General features: G+C 40.3%; 1 protein-coding gene and 1 long non-coding RNA gene across 2 annotated transcripts; both read right to left on the bottom strand.

Moving 5' to 3' along the window:
* Window positions 1-2,513: 2,513 nt before the first annotated feature.
* Window positions 2,514-6,346, bottom strand: SCGB3A1 (secretoglobin family 3A member 1). The gene is made up of 3 exons (XM_074212198.1): window positions 6,286-6,346; window positions 4,753-5,003; window positions 2,514-2,686 (listed from the first exon to the last, which is right to left on the bottom strand). The coding sequence occupies exons 1-3, from the start codon at window positions 6,338-6,340 to the stop codon at window positions 2,663-2,665; spliced, it is 330 nt and encodes a 109-aa protein (XP_074068299.1). The 5' UTR covers window positions 6,341-6,346; the 3' UTR covers window positions 2,514-2,662.
* A 6,614-nt stretch (window positions 6,347-12,960) lies between these two features.
* On the bottom strand, window positions 12,961-16,468 carry LOC141505910 (uncharacterized). Its single transcript, XR_012473723.1, has 3 exons — window positions 15,833-16,468; window positions 13,542-13,732; window positions 12,961-13,309 (listed from the first exon to the last, which is right to left on the bottom strand). It is a non-coding gene; the product is annotated as an uncharacterized LOC141505910 (long non-coding RNA).
* Between the last annotated feature and the right edge of the window lie 1,463 nt (window positions 16,469-17,931).

Below are 17,931 nucleotides of genomic sequence, written 5' to 3'. Positions count from 1 at the left end.
TATGTGCAAACTGATATTTGTTATTATGGGTGCCTGTGTACTCCGATGTGATTTGTCCAGACCACTTTACTGAGGAGAGAGTGCAAGGAAAGCATACATTTAGTTACTATCAGGAATTATGAATACAAGAGCACAAGATGTACCCAGATGTTTTGTAAATAAAGCTCCCAGGTGTTTCACATGAAGCACAAGGCGCTTGATGGTGATCACAAGGAATTTTCTCACCCCAAATGAAATAATAGACTTAGATCAAGGAATGGTAGCTGAGACAAAAACAAAAGAATTCTGAATACATACTTTCAGACTCCTAGTATCATTTGTGTGTGTCTGGGTGTGATTATGGGTCTGAATTCACAAAAGAAACAGCAACACTCTGTCTAGAGCTGAGGCCCCGTCCTGTGAAGAAGTTTGCAAAACCACTGCAATTCAGGATACAGCCTGTAGATGACAATAGAGAAAGTCATTGAATCTAAGGAGAGCAGCCAGCACAATTCATTCCAGAGAACCAAACAGCCAGATTTCAGCCTCCCTCCTACAACCTAACAACATCAGAGATTCTGCAAAGAAAAAAACTGACAGAAACAGAAAAGGACTCAAGATTAAGATGAAGGGTTCCAGATGGCCATTTTCCATCACAAGTCTTTTTAGAATTGTCCTTGATCATTGAGCTGAGAGGAGCTAAAGTCCATCATGGTTGATCATGATATAATATTAATGTTAATGTGTATCTCCATTCTACTCTTTTCAGTCATCATCAGTTCATGCAAGTCTTTCCAGGCTTTTCTGAAATCAGCCGTGATTTCTTACAGAACGAAAGTACTCTATCACATCCATATTGAACAATTATTTTCAGCCATTCCCCAATTGATGGCTATCCCCTCATTTCCCTATTCTTTACCTCTACCAAAAAAAAAAAAGAGTTACGATAAATATTTTTGTCCATGTGGATGTTCTTCCCTTTTTTTTTTTTTTTTTGTGATCTCTGGTATGCAGACTGAGTAGAGGGAATGCACAATTTTATTGCCCTTTGAATATAGTTCTAATTTGCTCTCCAGCATGGTTGAATGAGGAAGGAAGGCAGTTTAACCTGCTCTCCTGAGGCCTAGTCCTAAATTCTACAACTCTCAGGAGACAGTAGAAAGGAATGTAGACTCTACTAGATGGGTCCTATCTTGAGGCTGAAGAAAAGAGTAGACCATAGGGATGGTGGGTCAGAAAACTGTCAAGGGAAAAAATGTGCCCCAAAGACCTGGTTGTCTCACCTTGGTTATGTGCCTATTACTCCAATGAAACAACTATGTGTTCATTTAACCTTGAAAACTCCAGCATGCAGAAACATGAAAAGGATTAGGCAAATGGTTGAAACTGTCCAAAATCTAGGTCAATATTTGATGCAAACTAGGAGCACCTAGGTGGCACAATGGACAGAGCACCGGCCCTGGAGTCAGGAGGACCTGGGTTCAAATATGACCTCAGACACTTAATGATTACATAGCTATGTGACCTTGGGCAAGTCACTTAACCCCATTGCCTTACAAAACAAAATAAAAATAAATATTAGATGCAAACTATAATTTGTCTTGTGTGTGATTAAACAACTGCTGAATGACCCTTAAAAAGTATTTTAGTGAGACTAGATATGAAGAAGCAGGACTGTTAGGTAGAATCTTCTGCACAGCAACTAAAGAAATTTTCCTAAAGCATAGGTCTAACCATGTTGACTTCTCTACTCAGTAAATTCCAGTGACTTTCTATTATCATTAGAAACCACTATGAGCTCATATGTTTAGCATTTATTCCTTCACAACCTCACCCCAACTCCCTTTCCAGTATTATTATATTTTACTCTCCTTCATAAATTCAAAGGTCCCTATATGGAGACATTCTCCATTTCCCACCTCTTTGCTTTGTATGGCATGTGTGAAATCTACTTTTTCTCCCTGAATTCCTGTCTCCCTCAAGACCAAGCTCAAGCACACCTTCTACATGAGGACTTTTGGGGATTCTCACACCCACTCCCACCTCAGTTATAACTTTTTTTGTTTTTTTGTTTTAAGTTTTTGCAAGGCAAATGGGGTTAAGTGGCTTGCCCAAGGCCACACAACTACGTAATTATTAAGTGTCTGAGACCGGATTTGAACCCAGGTACTCCTGACTCCAAGGCCGATGCTTTATCCACTATGCCACCTAGCCACCCCAGTTATGACTTTCTCCATGACAAATCATTTGCTTTGGGTTGTGTATCTCTTTTATGTTGTCCCCTGTAATAGACAATGTAAGTTCCTTGAGGACAGAGACTATTTTGCTTTTGTCTTTGGATCCTCGGGGCATAGCCCAGAACCCACAAATAGTAAGAGCTTAATCAATGATTGGATTGATTCCTTCAAAGATCTATGTACAGCTCTAATAACTGACCTAAACCCTAAATGGTATTTATGGGTGATTTCAGTCCAGTGCTTTTCAGACAGTCCAAAGATAGACAACCTCACAAGATCTGCTTTGAATTTGATTTATTAAATTTGTTACAATGATTGAAAGTAATTCAAGGGTCCATCTCAGAAGAAGTTGTCACAAAGTCTAGAGATGGGAACATGCCCACTGGGCTTCACATTTGGGCATCCTATTGTCTGTTGCCCTGAAGTTGCTTCAGTCCAATTGCATCTCAACCAAAATACGTCAGAGCTCCCTGAAAGGCAAAGAGGACAGTGAGTACCAACAGAAAAATCTCTCTCTGAAAAACCACCAGAAGTAATCACACTCACACGAATGGGTAAATAAATGAAAAACATGTATGAAGCAGTTACTATGTTGGCATTATGATAAACCCTAGAGATACAAATATAAAAAGCAAAAAAAAGAAAAGAATAAAAAAGCAGTCTCTGACCTCAAGGAGCTTACATTGTAATAGGATTAGAGAGATAGATAAGAAGGGAGATGGATAGGAAGAGACAGACAGACAGACAGACAGAAACATGGGAATGGTAGCAGGTAGGTGTTTTAGTCTGTAAATTCACAGGGCTAGTAGAATCAGGGTAATTGATGGACAGGTCCTTTCCAGGAAATGTAATATTGATATAATTGTTGCTCCCAGAGCAAAAGACAGCCAAGACACAGTGCCTTGCAAGAATTTGAGATCTCTGGTAGTGATTTTGCTGGGATTAGTCTTTGTTATCCCCATCCTATACTAGGATTCAATATTGGAAAGAGCAGGGAGTTCTTCAGACTCTGAGTCGGAAGGCACCTCAGAGATTGTCTGATTCAATTGATACTAGAGCAGGAGCCTTTCCTCCAGCACAGACCCAGTCTTTGCATGAAGCTCATCACTATGGAGGATCATTGCTTCCCTAGAGAGGGGAAAAGAAGGTAAAGTGAAAGGGAATGGTATGTATTTGGCTAGGCACTTGTCTAAGTGCTTTGTACAGATATTATCCTATTTGAGCTTTACAACAACCACAAAAGGGAGTTGTTATATTGTTATATTGTTCCCAATGGAAACTGTGGCAAGTAGAAGTTAAATGACTTGTCCAGGCTCACAGAATTAGCAAGTGTCTGAGTTCACATTTCAACTCCGGACTTCCTGACTCCAGATTCAGTGCTCTCAATTGTCCCATTCCACTTTTAAATATCTCTAGTTATTAAGAAGCTTTTCTTTATGTAATAACTTGACATGCTTTCTCTGCAATTTTCACTTATTGCTCCAAATTCTGACTTCTGGAGCTAAGTAAAACAAATGCAATTCTTCTTTCACAAGGCAGCCCTTCAAGATGCACATTGTCTGACTCTTTTTGATCCTATTTGGGGTTTATGTGTCAAAGACACTGGAGTAAGCTGCTATTTCCTTCTCCAGTTTATTTTACAGACAAATAGGGTAAAGGGACTTGCCCAGAGTCACACAACTAGTAAATATCTGAGGCCAGATTTAAACTCAAGAAGATGTCTTCCTGACTCCAGGCCCTGTTCTGTAAACTATGGCACCACCTAGCTACCCAGCTACTAGCTAGAAGCTTACTTTCATGTTTTTCTTCTCTTTTCCAAGATAAATATCTCACTTCTATTGACCTCCCAATGCAAGATTTCTAATCCTATGATAATGAGAGGAGCTGAGATGGAGAGGAAAGGAGGGAATTGAGATAGAATGGGCAAGAATAGGAAGGAGTAGAAAGTAATCAATAGAACAATCTCCTTGAAGTCAGTGGCCATTTTCATTTTGTCTTTCTAATTCAGCAGCCTAACACAACACCCTTGAATATAAGTACATTGTTGGGTTAGATAGGACTAAACTCAAAGTGAAGAAAAGAGAATATCAGAGTAATCAAGGGAAAGCTTGAAGTCTACAATTTGTCCCCTCTTAGCTTTCCAGAGAAGGCTAGGCCAAGACGGTAGAGAAAGCAATCTAGTCATATAGGGAACAGCAAACATGAAACCTTACAAACTGAGAATCACAAAATCAAAGCTTAATTGATAGGACAGATATGCTTTGACTAGTCTTTGTCTTTGTTTCCCCAATTATAGAATTGTCATAGTGGAAAGGTTGAGGCTACTTCCTAGTTAAAGAACTTTGATCCTTTAAAACTTTGAAATCTATCAAAACATGCAAAGGGAGGCATAAACTCCAAGTTATCAAAGAAACAATTTCACTTGAAATCCCACAGAACTGAGACTTGATCCAGAACCAGGGGACATGGAGCTTGGAGTCTACCAGTTAAGGGAGATATAATGAAAAACGTTGCAAACATCCAGTCAGATTCTTACCAACAACTTCTTCACTGCTTCCACTGAATCAGATCCCAGCTCCTCCACACACTTTTTGGACCCTTCTACCAGGTGATCAACAGGGATCCCCAGGCTTCTCAGGATTAACTTAAGTAGACCAAAGTTGCTAAAAACAGGGTTAGGGACTGACTCTACTACAGGCTTGACAATAGGGTTCTGGATCTCAGGAGGTTGGAGAGGGGGGTTGGCTAGAAAATCCTTGAATATGGTGAAAGCTGCAAAACAAGAAGTCACATAGTAACACTGCGGATATCATGATAAACATGTATTGTGTGTTGTGTGTTATAATGATGAGTATTGTGCTCATGTATGTATGACATATGTTATCCTAGGCATCCTTAGCATGTTGTTTGTTATAATAGAATGTATATGGTTGGGTTTATTGCAAATGACAAGAGGGTATGCCTTGGTGCTTGTTGTGGTAGTCTATACTGCAATTGTGTCCATTAAAACAGATACCACCACCTTTCTTGTTCTTTACAGCAATGAGTGACCCCCATGTTTGTGTGTGTGTGTGTGTGTGTGTGAGAGAGAGAGAGAGAGACTATATACATTGACTCAGGCTCCAGAGATGACTTATTTAACTTTGCTTCACTAATTTTATTCTCTTTTTTTTTGCTTTGCTATGAGGACTGGCTTTCTAGGAAGGGTAAATAAAAGATAGACTATAGAATTAGAAATAGTATGGGGTCAATTCAGTTGAATCCTACTTTTCATGATCCTATTTTGAGTCTTTCTTAGCAAAGATACAGGAGTGGTTTGCTATTTTCTTCCCCAGCTCCTTTTTACAGATGAGGAAATCGAAGTAAACTTGGTTAAGTGATTTGCCCAGTGTCACACATCTAATAAATGTCTGAGACCAGATTTGAACTGAGGAAGATGCATTTTCCTAGTTCCAAGATCAGTGATCTACTCACTGTGCCATCTAGTTGTCCTTAATTGGAAATGTAAGTTATATCAAAACAAAAGCTATCAACAAATGTTTTAAAATAACAGACAGAATTTATGAAATACCAGAAAGCTGGATATGTCTACTCATCACCATATTCCTCTCCCTTCTTTACCTTTAGCCCTCTACCCTCCTTCACCTTCCAATAGTTATAAATAAAAGAAACCATTGATATCTCTGAGACCTGCATTAATTTCTCTGATCAGTCCATTTGCTTAAAGCAGAAACAGGAATTTGCTAAGACCAAAATTAGCTGTCATTTCCTATAAACAAGTTTGAAACCCTCTCTAGGCTTCCATACTACCCCTGCTAGGAGTATAGGTAAGAGTGGTAGCTCTCACAAGTTCCCATGGAAAGTCAATGAATAGACAAGCAGAAGATTGCTGACTGAAAATGGAGCAACCAGTTTCAAATCCTGCCTCTCAAGTCCCCTTAGGCAAGTCCTTCCTTTGACTTCAATTTCTTCATCTATATAATAGAGGAAGGGACTAGAAGACCACTGAGGTCTTTCTAGCTAAGTTCCTTTGGACCCTCATCCCAACCAAGTTTAAAAAGTGACTTACCTGAGTTACTACATACAGTCAAAGCAGCCATCAGAAAAACCACAGTCAACTTCATGTTGGAGAGGAGAGTATGGCCAATTCAGTCTGCAACACCCCCTGAAGTTCTGACTGGGCTTTCCCTGGGTTCCACAAATATATATATATAGAACCCCCTTTCCTTCCCCAAAAGAAGTTTTTAACCACAAGTTAAATGGGTCAGGGCCCTGCTCTGTTTGCTCAGCTAGAGAGTAGATGGAAAAGGCCATTTTCCCATAATCTCTAGGGAGGTAGGTGGGGCTCAGGGCCTGAGGCTCTACTTAGGGATAAGCTTTTTGTCTTCCTCTTGGCAGCCCTTCCAGAAAATTATAGGAGAGAATTTGCTCTTTCACAAAAAAAAAAAAGGAACAAAAGAATAGCAGGTTGTTTCCTGTTCCCACCCCATCTGTTGGTGAAGCCTGACTCTTTCACATTAAAGGGTCCATTTGAGGCTAAAGTCTTAAGTCTGAAAAGTCCCCAAATTCATATAGTTCAGAGATGATCCAGAGGTAAACAATAACAACCTGTCTCAGGAAGAAATGTGAATCCAAAATCTAAGTTGAAGAAATCAAATCCTAAGATCTCCAATGATCAAGGGTAATTGTCACTAGGACTAGAGAGAAATGGGTTCTTTTCTTGAGGTTGATCACAGCTGGAGCACTATGTCCACTGAAGAATTGGTAATATTTGACCCAGAAAAGAGAAAACTAATCAGAAGCATATATGCTAATTGGTTTAAAGTATCTGAAGGACCACCTTAGGGAAGAGACTTTAGACTTTGCTCTGTGTAATTCCAAAGGGTAGAACTGGGACCAAGAAACAAAACTTGTAAGAAGACAGATTTCACTTCAATTGAAGACTTTTAAAACAAGTATCAGAATCACAGGATCTGAGAATCCGAACTAGAACAATATACAAGATGTTATCCAAACTCTGGCTAAAGACTTCCAAGGAAGAAGAATCTGCTGCAGTAAACTTGTTCCACTTTAATAGAAGTCTATTTATCTAATAACAGAGCAAACTGCCTCAAATGATGGTGAACACACTATCTGAAAGTAGTCAAGCAAAGTCTAGATGACTCCATCTGAACTGTCACAGACAGAATTCTTGTTGGGAAGTTGCCATCAATGACCCTTGAAGTGCTGAGATCTACCTATGTTATCCAAAATAGTTCCTTTTTGCCTTGGATACACTAAACAGAGAGACATATCAGATAATGTCTGATAACAGTATGTTGTGAGTTGTTCCTCACTTCTAGCCCTTTGTGTCCTCTGGACCACTCATTCTCCCTACTGCAGACCATCTGCCCTAAAGATCACCTTTATATCCACATCCTATTTGATGCTGCCTGTTGGCTGAGTATGACCTGGGTTAAGGCAGGGTCTTGTCTCTCTGAGCTCAGTATATGCTATTTCTGAGCTTCTAATAAGATGGACTACCTTTTAACCTATTCCCCTGGGTCTTGGGTTTCCTTCCAATATCAAAGAAGTCCCAAGAACTCCTTACTCCAGAAGGGTCTCTGCTCCCTTCTAGAAACCTAGGTATTGGATAGGCTCAAGGAGAGGAAGGGCCAGAGTGGGCCTCAACACCAACCTTGGAGTTAGAACAGGGACTACTATACCCCTTTGAGACTGGAGGCCAAGAGGGCATCTGTGCCCATGCCAATCTGGTCTCATGCCCTTTTTATTTTCAGTCTCCCTCCAGAAATAGAAGTTCCCTGGATACTTGGGTGAAGAAGACTTTGGTGCTCCCAGCTTCCTGGGAGCAGAATCATGGCTGACTTTTCCCAGTATGCTCAAAAAAATGAATCATCATAGAGGCATAAATATGTACATACCTGTGCTAAAACAAATAATAATGTCCCTCCCAGCGCTGCCTATGATATAAGGATCAGTGAGTCTTTACCTTTTGAGATCTGCCCTGAAGATCTAGGATGAGCCTAGGGATCTCTGCCTGACCGATGTCCCCTCAGTCACTTGGCCACAAAACCTATCAAACCTCAGACTCCATAAGAGTTTCCCTTGGGTCTGACCCATCATCCCTGGTCCACAAGGTAAGCAATACAAACCAAGGGGGTGGGGAGAGAGGAGCCCCTTGAAGCTTCCAACACATCAAGCTCCACCTATAGCTTTGGGGACTCAACAGAGAGGAAAAAGAGGACTCTACTAATCAGCCACCCTGAGGCTTACATACATATCCTTATAGAACAATACTTAGTAGCCTACATCCCCATCTCTATTAAATGGTTTGGTGAATAGTCCACACAGGCATCAAAGACATCAGAAAAGAACAAGACTTTTTGCAAGTGATGTCCTAGAGTAGTTCACATCTTCACCATCACACAATTGAGTGAAAGATTTGGAGAATATAATTCCCACTGTGTTTATTGTTTTACTAAAAAAGTGATGAAGGAGAACAAAATGACACCTTCGTGGTCCTCCTCCAATGGGCCATCTCCTATATAGTCATATAAACATCACACAAGATTTCTTGAAAAATATGTCCTTAGAGATGATCTTAATCTATGTTCATTAATGTAAGGTAGGGATAAAGAAGAGGAACCAAAGTCCTCATAAGTGTTCACCAGGGTCAGGAAAGTTATCCAGGATACTATCAAAAGGAGGAATTCCTCCTAGATGGTGAGGTACTCCAGATTCTCCTCTTTGTCAATCACATTATGCTAATTGAATCAACAATCAAAACAATTCCTGAACATTTCCATGACTAAGGAAAAGATTATGACCTATCCATACAGGAAAAATTTGGTGAATAAAGGATATCTTTTGTCCAAATATTATTTGCAGTTGAATGTAGATTTATAATTTAATCCATAATTGTGTATATTCATATACACATGCATGTACATGTGTGTGTGAGAGTGAATCTTTTACATTTACAGTAAATAGACAATGAATTGGACCTAGAAGGAAAATGAAATGAATAGCCTTGGGAAATTGCTATTACCTAGTGACCCCAAACTTCTTGAAACAAAAGCCTATATTTTTATAATGATTCTTTTGATATTATTGTATAGCTCTGAGACAGAAAAAAGCATGGTTTCCAAAAATTGAAAAATGAGTTTCATCCAGAGAGCAATGGAAACACTTTGTGAATGTGTACAGGCTGCAAGATATTATAAAGGAATATAAAGAAGAAGAAGAAGCAAATGACATCAAAGGAACATATGAGTGAAAAGGATGGGCCAGTCATGTGGTGGGTTTGGACTGACCCAATGACTATCCATATGATCCTCCAAATACTATTAAAAACCAAGGAATGCCTCCAACATTTCAGCAGCCCCCAGGACTCCTGTTTTAAACCTTTTTTTTTTTTTATCACATAAGATGAGCAGATATGGATGACTTGGGATCATCACTGTTAGTAGGAATACCCAAAGTGATGAGATCCCACTGGATTATGTAAGTATTCATGCAATCAGCCCATAAAATTTTCACATCACTTCTCCCCTTCCATACCCAGTTCAGATTATTTTTTGGAAATTTTTGTAGACTTTTAATGCTTACCTCCCTAAGCCTAGCTTGGGATCCTCTGCATGATAAACATTTCTTATATATATTGAATGAATCAGTGAAATCCTTTGGAGACTTCTTTTCCCCTCATACTTTAATTAGTGTTCAGAGCAATATGATATCCCTCATGAGAAATAAAAAGAATCATCAATATTTGTCACTCCCCCAAATTTCTTGGGACCCTGTTCCATCTTTCCTAGTATCACAGGATAGGTCACTAGCCCTGGTAAGACCTGGGGTGTGAAGAGTGCCTATCTGCCCAGAGGCCCTGGAGTGTCAGGTCACCTCTAAACCTTCTAGGACCCAGGGTCTGCAATCCTATGGTGATACCTCAGCAACAGAGTACACTCCATAGTACTTCCATCTCTACTTTGCTTCAATGCAGAGGAAGATGCTACTGTATCTGTAAGGTCCTCTCTGCAGCTGCTCTGCCTGGCTTCCAGAGAGCATGGAAAAGATAGTTTTACCTTCAGGGAGATGGTCCTTAAATGGTCCCTTCCCTTTTAGGAAATTCTTCTTTAATTACACCATAAAAGCCTGAATGCATGATTCCCACAGGACCTGCAAAGAAAAATACATGGAAACCAGAGGATCCCAGAACTAGGGTTTTCATCCAGGTCATCTAGTCCAGCTCCCTTGTTTCACAGATGAGGAAACTGAGTCCCGGTGAGGTTAAATACAAGGTCACACTAGTAGTGTCAGTTTAATTCCACTGACTCCGTGGCCAGTATTCTTTTCACTGGACCATAAGCATGGATATGATATCACATGGTGGAGTACTATACTAGTAGTGATTCAGTGACATCAACCCCCATACTCATTCCAACCCTTCACCACAAGGAATTACTGTGTTTTCCACTATATCCCCACTGCTAAGCATAGTGCCTGAAACACTGCTGCTGTTGTTGTTAGTAGTTCAATCATTTCTGATTCTTCATGACTCCATTTGGGGATTTCTTAAGCAAGTATCCTGGAGTGGTTTGCCATTTCCTTCTTCAGCTTGTTTTATAGATGAGAAAACTAAGGTAAGCAGGGTAAGTGACTTTCCTGGACTCACACAACTCAAATGTTTCTGAGGCTGAATTCGAATTCAGAGCTTCCTGATTCCAAGTCCAGCATCCTATGCCCTGTTCTTACTATCCTTAAACTGGAACATAGAAAATACTAAAAGAATACTTGAGGACTGACTGAATGATGCATGATATGACCCAAACTAACCCATGTTCTTCATGGTCTTGGAAACTAGGAATGAGGTTTCAGGCAAGTTGGCAGTCCAGCCAAATATGGCACACCTTAAGATTGTAGGAGCTAGAGCTAGAAGAAACCTTAGAGATCATCTAATCCAACTCTCTCTTTTTGCAGAGGAAGAAACTAAGAGTGTTCATGTGATTTGCCCCTTAGTAATATAGGAAATTAGTAAATAGCAGAGCTTGTATTCCAATCTGTCTTCTGATTCCAAATCCAACAAACAAAACAGACAACAACAACAGGGATCTGTTGTGTTACGTATAAGATATAATCACTGGATTTCCACTGGAACATAATCATGGATATTATATCACATGGTGGAGTACTATGCTAGTAGTGATCCAGTGACAGTTGGAAACTAGGAATGTTGACTGATTTAAAGCTGGACCTTTAAAATCTAGTCCAACCTAGAGAGGTTGTGACTTGCCCAAGGTCACATAATAGACCATGGTAGAGGCAGGATTCACCCTCTACCCTCCACTTTCTTTCCACTTTGATGCTGCAGGTCTTATTACTCTACTATATTGTAGACAGCTGGGTGGCACAATGGGGAATAGAGACTCATCTTCATGAATTCATATCTGACCTTAGACACTTGCTAGCCTAGTGACCCCCTGGACTTCTCACTTACCCTGTTTACCTCAGGTTCCTCATATGTAAAATGAGCTGGAGAAGGAAATGCTAAACTACTTCAGTATCTTTGCCAAGAAAACCCCAGATGGGATCATGAAGAGTTGGATATGACTAATCAACAAAAAAACCACAAAGATTATAAGATCCTTGAAAAGAGAGGTGTCTAGCACGCTATTGTCCTTCTGTCTTTCTAGGCCAAGCATTGAGCCCTGTATGGGACAAATACTTAATCATTATTTGAATTAAATTGAACTGGGTAAATATTTGGGCCTCCCTACCCTTTGTTGCCCCGAGTGGTGCATTTATGGAATATCAATTGAACAGAGTGTACCCCCTTTCTCCACCCCCACTTAAATGAGTCCATTTTGGCAAACAGCTATTTCCTCTTTCCTTGTTCCTGGGACATATCTGCCACCATATTTGCCTCTCCAGTGATATAGCTAATAGCCTGTACTCTTCCTGAGGCCTTCTTCAGGCTACTCTCAAGTAAATATTGACTATGCCTCTAAAGGCACTTTGCTCTCACCATTCCCGAAAATTTTCTCCTAGGGATCTGATTCTCAGTGACCTGACTCTAAGTGGGAGCTGGCACCAGGCCAGGTCAATGAAAAACTATTCCAGGTGTCCATTCAGGAAGCCAGAAAAGAAAAGGTTCTAACTGGTTTTCAGGGTCAGTCTGAGGTCAGCTCAACCAGTGCTAGGGTGTCCATATGCATATAAATGGGAAAGAACACAAATTAAGGGTCCTGAGGTCTAAGAGGCAAAGGAATCTGTAGATCATTCAAGGCCTCAAGACCCCAAAATTGCAGGGCATTCTCAGATAGTGAGGCAGACATCAGTGACATCACTGGCCTCAATGGATATGACAAATGTTAGCACAGGTATGGAGAGGGATAAGGATAAATATAAGGACTGAACTTGGTATTTTATTGATTGAGGGAACTCCAGGTAAGGAACGTCCCTTTGCCAATACTAGTCAGCTCTAGCTCTACAACTTATATGCAGTTTATATAAGCTTTAAGATTATTATTCCAGATTCCATTCACACTAACAAATTGGGTCTCCAGAAGGCAATGCAGAATATATTTCCTACTAAAGATTTAAGGAAAAGTAGAGATGTCCTCTAATCATCTTGCCTCAAGCCCCTATTCTAGTATGTTCTCTCCAAAATCATTTATCAGTTTATATCTCCATTTATCATCAATTGATCCAATGACACCCCATTGTCACATAACTAATATCAATCAGCTTTTACGAATCGATATTTATTGAGAAGATATAACAAGGACCTTAATACAAACATATCTCTCCCCCCAACCTAAGAGTACCCTCTTCTTCTGTGACTTGGTCCTTGAAGAGATGGAGAAAATAGGCTTGAATATGAAGTGATAGCTATGAAGTATTCCACCCATCAAGTTCTCTTCTGAATGTTTCTAGAGGAATTACTTCCTTGCTTCAGCAGAATCTGGTGCTATAGCTGTTGTTCAGTTACTGATATGTTGAGCCAAGCAGGTCACTAGTTCCTCCCTAGGCCAGGCTGCCAACAAATTCTTCTATGAACTTAAGACCTTTTGAAGCTTGCAAGGTCACACCTGTCTCTAGAATAGGGGAAAGAACAGACACAACAGTGAGTCAGAGACAGAGACAGAGAGGACGGGAAAAAGAGAGAGAGAGAGAGAGAGAGAGAGAGAGAGAGAGAGAGAGAGAGAGAGAGAGAGAGAAACTGAGAGACCAGAGACAGACAGAGACAAAGACAGAGGCAGAACAAGAGACAGAGAGACACAGAAACAGAGACAGAAAGAGGAAAACCTACTTATGCTAAATACTCACAGAGTTATTCCCTGAGTGAGAATATGTGAGGCTCCTCTACCACCCAGCAGCCCACAGAGGTTCATTTTTCTCACTTGAACACAGCCAGTGAGGAAAAAGATCCAGCTACCCCTCTGGAAGATTTTTGCATGCACTCATCTCCAACTTAGTGGTCAACACAGTGGACTTTTCTTTGCCCCACAGGAAGTGTCCTGGAAACAGACAATATATGTGTAAGTTCTGTATGAAGTGGAGAACATATTCTACATTCTTCTCCATTCCACTCCATCATGACCTTCTAGAACAGGCTTGCTAAATATCCCATGAGTACTGCTGTACCAGGCAGAAAATTGTGCATGTCTGAAAGAGGCAATTCTCCTTATCCAGTTCTCCTTTTATGCCACTACATATAGTCTTCAAGACTTTCATGAACAATAAGAGATTAAATGACTTGCCCAAAGCCAGTAAGGATCAGAAGTGGGACATGGTTAGCATGAAGTCAAATTCTGAGCAAATTCAGCCTAATGTCAGTAAAGGACAGATGTGGGAATAATCCACCTGTAAAGAAGAGTGTGGGGAGAAACTACAGCCTTATTCAAGCCCCAAGGACCTAGAGGAGGAGGAGTGAAGAACAAGACAGGCTGAGGTGTCTGCCCGAAACAACTAGAGATCTAATTGCAGATTTATAGATGCAAAAAAGGCTATTAAGAAAAATATTAAGAGTAAATTGGGGGGCGGCTAGGTGGCGCAGTGGATAGTGCACTGGCCCTGGAGTCAGGAGTACCTGAGTTCAAATCCGGCCTCAGACACTTAATAATTGACTAGCTGTGTAGCAAGCCACTTAACCGCATTTGCCTTGCAAAAAACCAACAACAAAAGAGTAAATTGGACGAAGTTTCCAGGGAGAATATTCGAAGAGTTAGGAGTGCCCAAGAAAAGAAATATTTTCCTCAACAGGACAATAGCAAGTCATTGAAATTATAACAAGAATTGTACAAATTGATCCTAGGACCCAATCATTGATCTGTGGAAAAATCTCAGATGAAATGAAAAGAAAAAAAATAGGTGCCTCCACCTTTGGGAAGTGGGAGAAGGAAGTTCAACTGAATTCACTTCAAATATTTATTAAATACCTACCTTGTTCCAGGAAGTGAACTGGGTGTCCTCAAGGAATCTGATTCAGGGAAATAACATATATACAGAGACCTCCCTTTCTCCTCATCCCTTGGAATGAAAGATCTGTTTGCTGATTTTGACCATGCTATTCCCATATCCACACCCTGTGCTAGTCTCTTAACTGCCTCTGGAGCAGGTGCCCTTAAGTGCCAGTAGAGGGTGCTCTGAGATCAATCAGTGTCCAGTGAACGGTGACTGCTTAGATCTAGGGAAACCCAACCCAAAGACACTTGATGGAAGAAACTATGCTCAAATCAGTGGGAGACTGACCCCTCAGTTCTCTTACATTACCTTTTCTTTCCCCATGAAACATGGAAGGATGAACTGAGAATGAGCCTCCCCCCAGTCACCACTCTAGTCTCATTTCTATAGGAGTTAAATTCGTTAACTAGGGCAGCTGCCGTTTAGCCTCAGGAAGATCCTAGTGTCTAGGGTTGAGATCCCAGAACACAACTGAACACTTGTCAGCAGACCTCAGATTCAAAACCTTAAGTCTGAGAGGTCCCTAGGCAAACGTTTTGGACTTTGACAATGACCTGTATGATGAATTAAAATATACTCAATATAAAGCTATGAATTTGTATTTTATGTATGCCCTCCGTGAAGGGAAATGTAGTTTGATGTCTAGGCAATTAAAGGATGGCATTGAAATAGGAGTACAGCCTCAAAACTCCATGTTCATCAGCAGGCTCCCTGATTGGACAAAAGTCTGAAATTGAAGAATGGATCAATGAGCTCAGTCCAAGAACCCAGGTGGTGAATTGCAAATTAAGAGTGAATACATCCTGAAAGGAAGATACCTGATGGAATAGGAGAGAGGGAATCTGAGGGAAGATGATATAATGAAAATGTAGAACCTTGGAATAGTTTAGCTAGAAAGTGTCGGTGAGGGGTGGTGGTCAGGGGGAAAGCATTTATATGACACCCCCTCAGATGATTGTGCACTCAATTCAGCCTCTGAAACTGAGATGCAACAAAGTGTGAATCAATTCTTTGCTGCTTGTGCTAATTTAGGTCTAATAATTAACACCAAGAAAGCATAGGTGCTCCATCAACCAGCACCATACCATCCATATGTGGAAACATCAGTTATAGCAAATGGAGAAGTTATGAATGCTGTTGACAAGTTCACTTACCTTGGCTGTGTTCTTTCTAGGGATAATGGGGTTTCCATTGATAATGAGGTTGATACACGCATTGCCAAAGCTAGCTCAATATTTAGGAGGTTCTGAAAGTGTGGGAAAGAAGAGGTACCAGACTAAGTACCAAACTGAAGGTCTACAGAGCCATTGTGCTGACTCCATGGACAGTCTACCAGCCCCAAGCCAGGAAACAGAATCACTTTCATTTAAATTGTCTTAGGAAGTTTCTGAAGATCACCTGGCAGGAAAAGGTACCAGACAATGAGGTCCTTTTGAGCTAAACTGCCCAGAATTCCAATATTATCACAGAGAATGCAACTATGATGAACTGGCCACATTGTTAGAATTCCAAACATATGCTTGCCAAAAAAGACTATTTTTATGGAGAACTTAACACAGGACAAGCACTCACATGGGGGTCAGAAGAAACAATACCAGGACACCCTGAAGGTCACTCTTAAGAACTTTGGAATTGATTGTGCAGCATGGGAGACACTAGCACAGGATTGCCCAGTATGGTGTGCCCTCATCAGTAAGGGTGCTTCCTCTGAGTAAGGCAAAATTGAAGCAGCTCAAAGGTGACATGACTTATGTAAGTTTAGTACCTGCCCCAGTTGTTCACATGGACTATTTGTGTCCAACCTATGGTAGAGCATTCCAAGTTTATATTGGGGGGGGGATCAATCAGTCAGACACACTAAATTTTCTCAAAAATGATGATGTAATTTTGGTCTTCTTAGAAAATGAAGGACAAGAACCTACTCCTATGATGGACACTGTGCTGAGCACTTTATGAGTATCATCTTTTATCCTCAAAACAACCTTACAAGGGAGGTGATATTATTGTCCCTATTCATTTATTTGTGGAATCTGAGACAAAAAGAGATTACAGGATTTGCCCAAGGTCACATAACTAGTAAACATCTGAGATCAAATTTGAATTCAGGTCTTGCTGATTCTACACATACTGCTTAATCCACATTTCTATGTAGCTGTCTGAGTAGTTTTCTCTAAATCTCCATTCTAATATTTTTTCCCAGAAATATCATACCACCCTCATATTTAATCTACTAAGGACATGGAAAGGTCCCTCACTACTGCCTACAAATAAGCTAATGTTTCTACCCCTACCCCAATTCTTAAAAAACTCTCTTTTGATCTGACCATCTTCATTATATGTCATTCTATATCTTTTCTCTCCTTAAATAAATTCCTTGGAAAAGCTGCCTATACTTCCCTCATTCAATTCTAAACCCTTGGAAGTCTGGCTTCCAATAACATTAATTAAAGCATACCTCTCTGAAATTACAATAATCTCTTAATTGCCAAATTTAATGACCTTTTCTCAGTCCTCATTCTTTTTGACCCCTCTGCAGTCACTATTGTCACTATCTGTCCCTATTGAACACCTCCTCCTCATGAATATTCATGAATATTCTCTTTTCTGACAATACACTCTTTCTGGATTCTCCTCTTAACTGTATGACCATTTCCTCTCAGTCTCCTATGCTGGTCTTTCATCCAGGTCCCTCCCTAAACAACGGTGCCCCCCCCCCCCCGCCCAAGAATCTCTCCTCATTTCTCTTCTTTTTTCCCTCTATTCTACCTCACATGTGGTCAATTGCCAACCCTATGAAGAAAATTCCTGATTCTAATTAAACAATTCTAGTCTTTCTGTGCTACAATTCTACATCACCAGCCGCCCTTTAAACATATATAACTGGACATCACTATAGGCATCTCAAACTCAACATGAACAAAACAAACTACTTCTATTCTCCTTTCCCCAAAACCCAGTCCTCTTCTAAACTTCCCTCTTACTATTGAGGGTACCACCATTCTCCTAGTCATCCAGACTCAAAACCTTGGTATCAACTTTGATTTCTCACTCTTACCCCATATATCTATCTATTCAGTGCCAAATCTTATATCCCCTTTGAAAAATCATATATACATATATGTATGTATGTGTATGTGGGTATGTATGTAAATATATATGTACACACCAAAATATATTATTTCAATTACCTCTCAATTCACACAATCACCACCTTGGTGCAAGCTCTCAATGTCAACTGCCTGGGCAATTGCAA

This window comes from Macrotis lagotis, chromosome 1 (assembly GCF_037893015.1).
Source record: "Macrotis lagotis isolate mMagLag1 chromosome 1, bilby.v1.9.chrom.fasta, whole genome shotgun sequence".
Lineage (NCBI taxonomy): Eukaryota > Metazoa > Chordata > Mammalia > Peramelemorphia > Peramelidae > Macrotis > Macrotis lagotis.
This window is presented reverse-complemented; position numbering and strand designations above follow the sequence as displayed.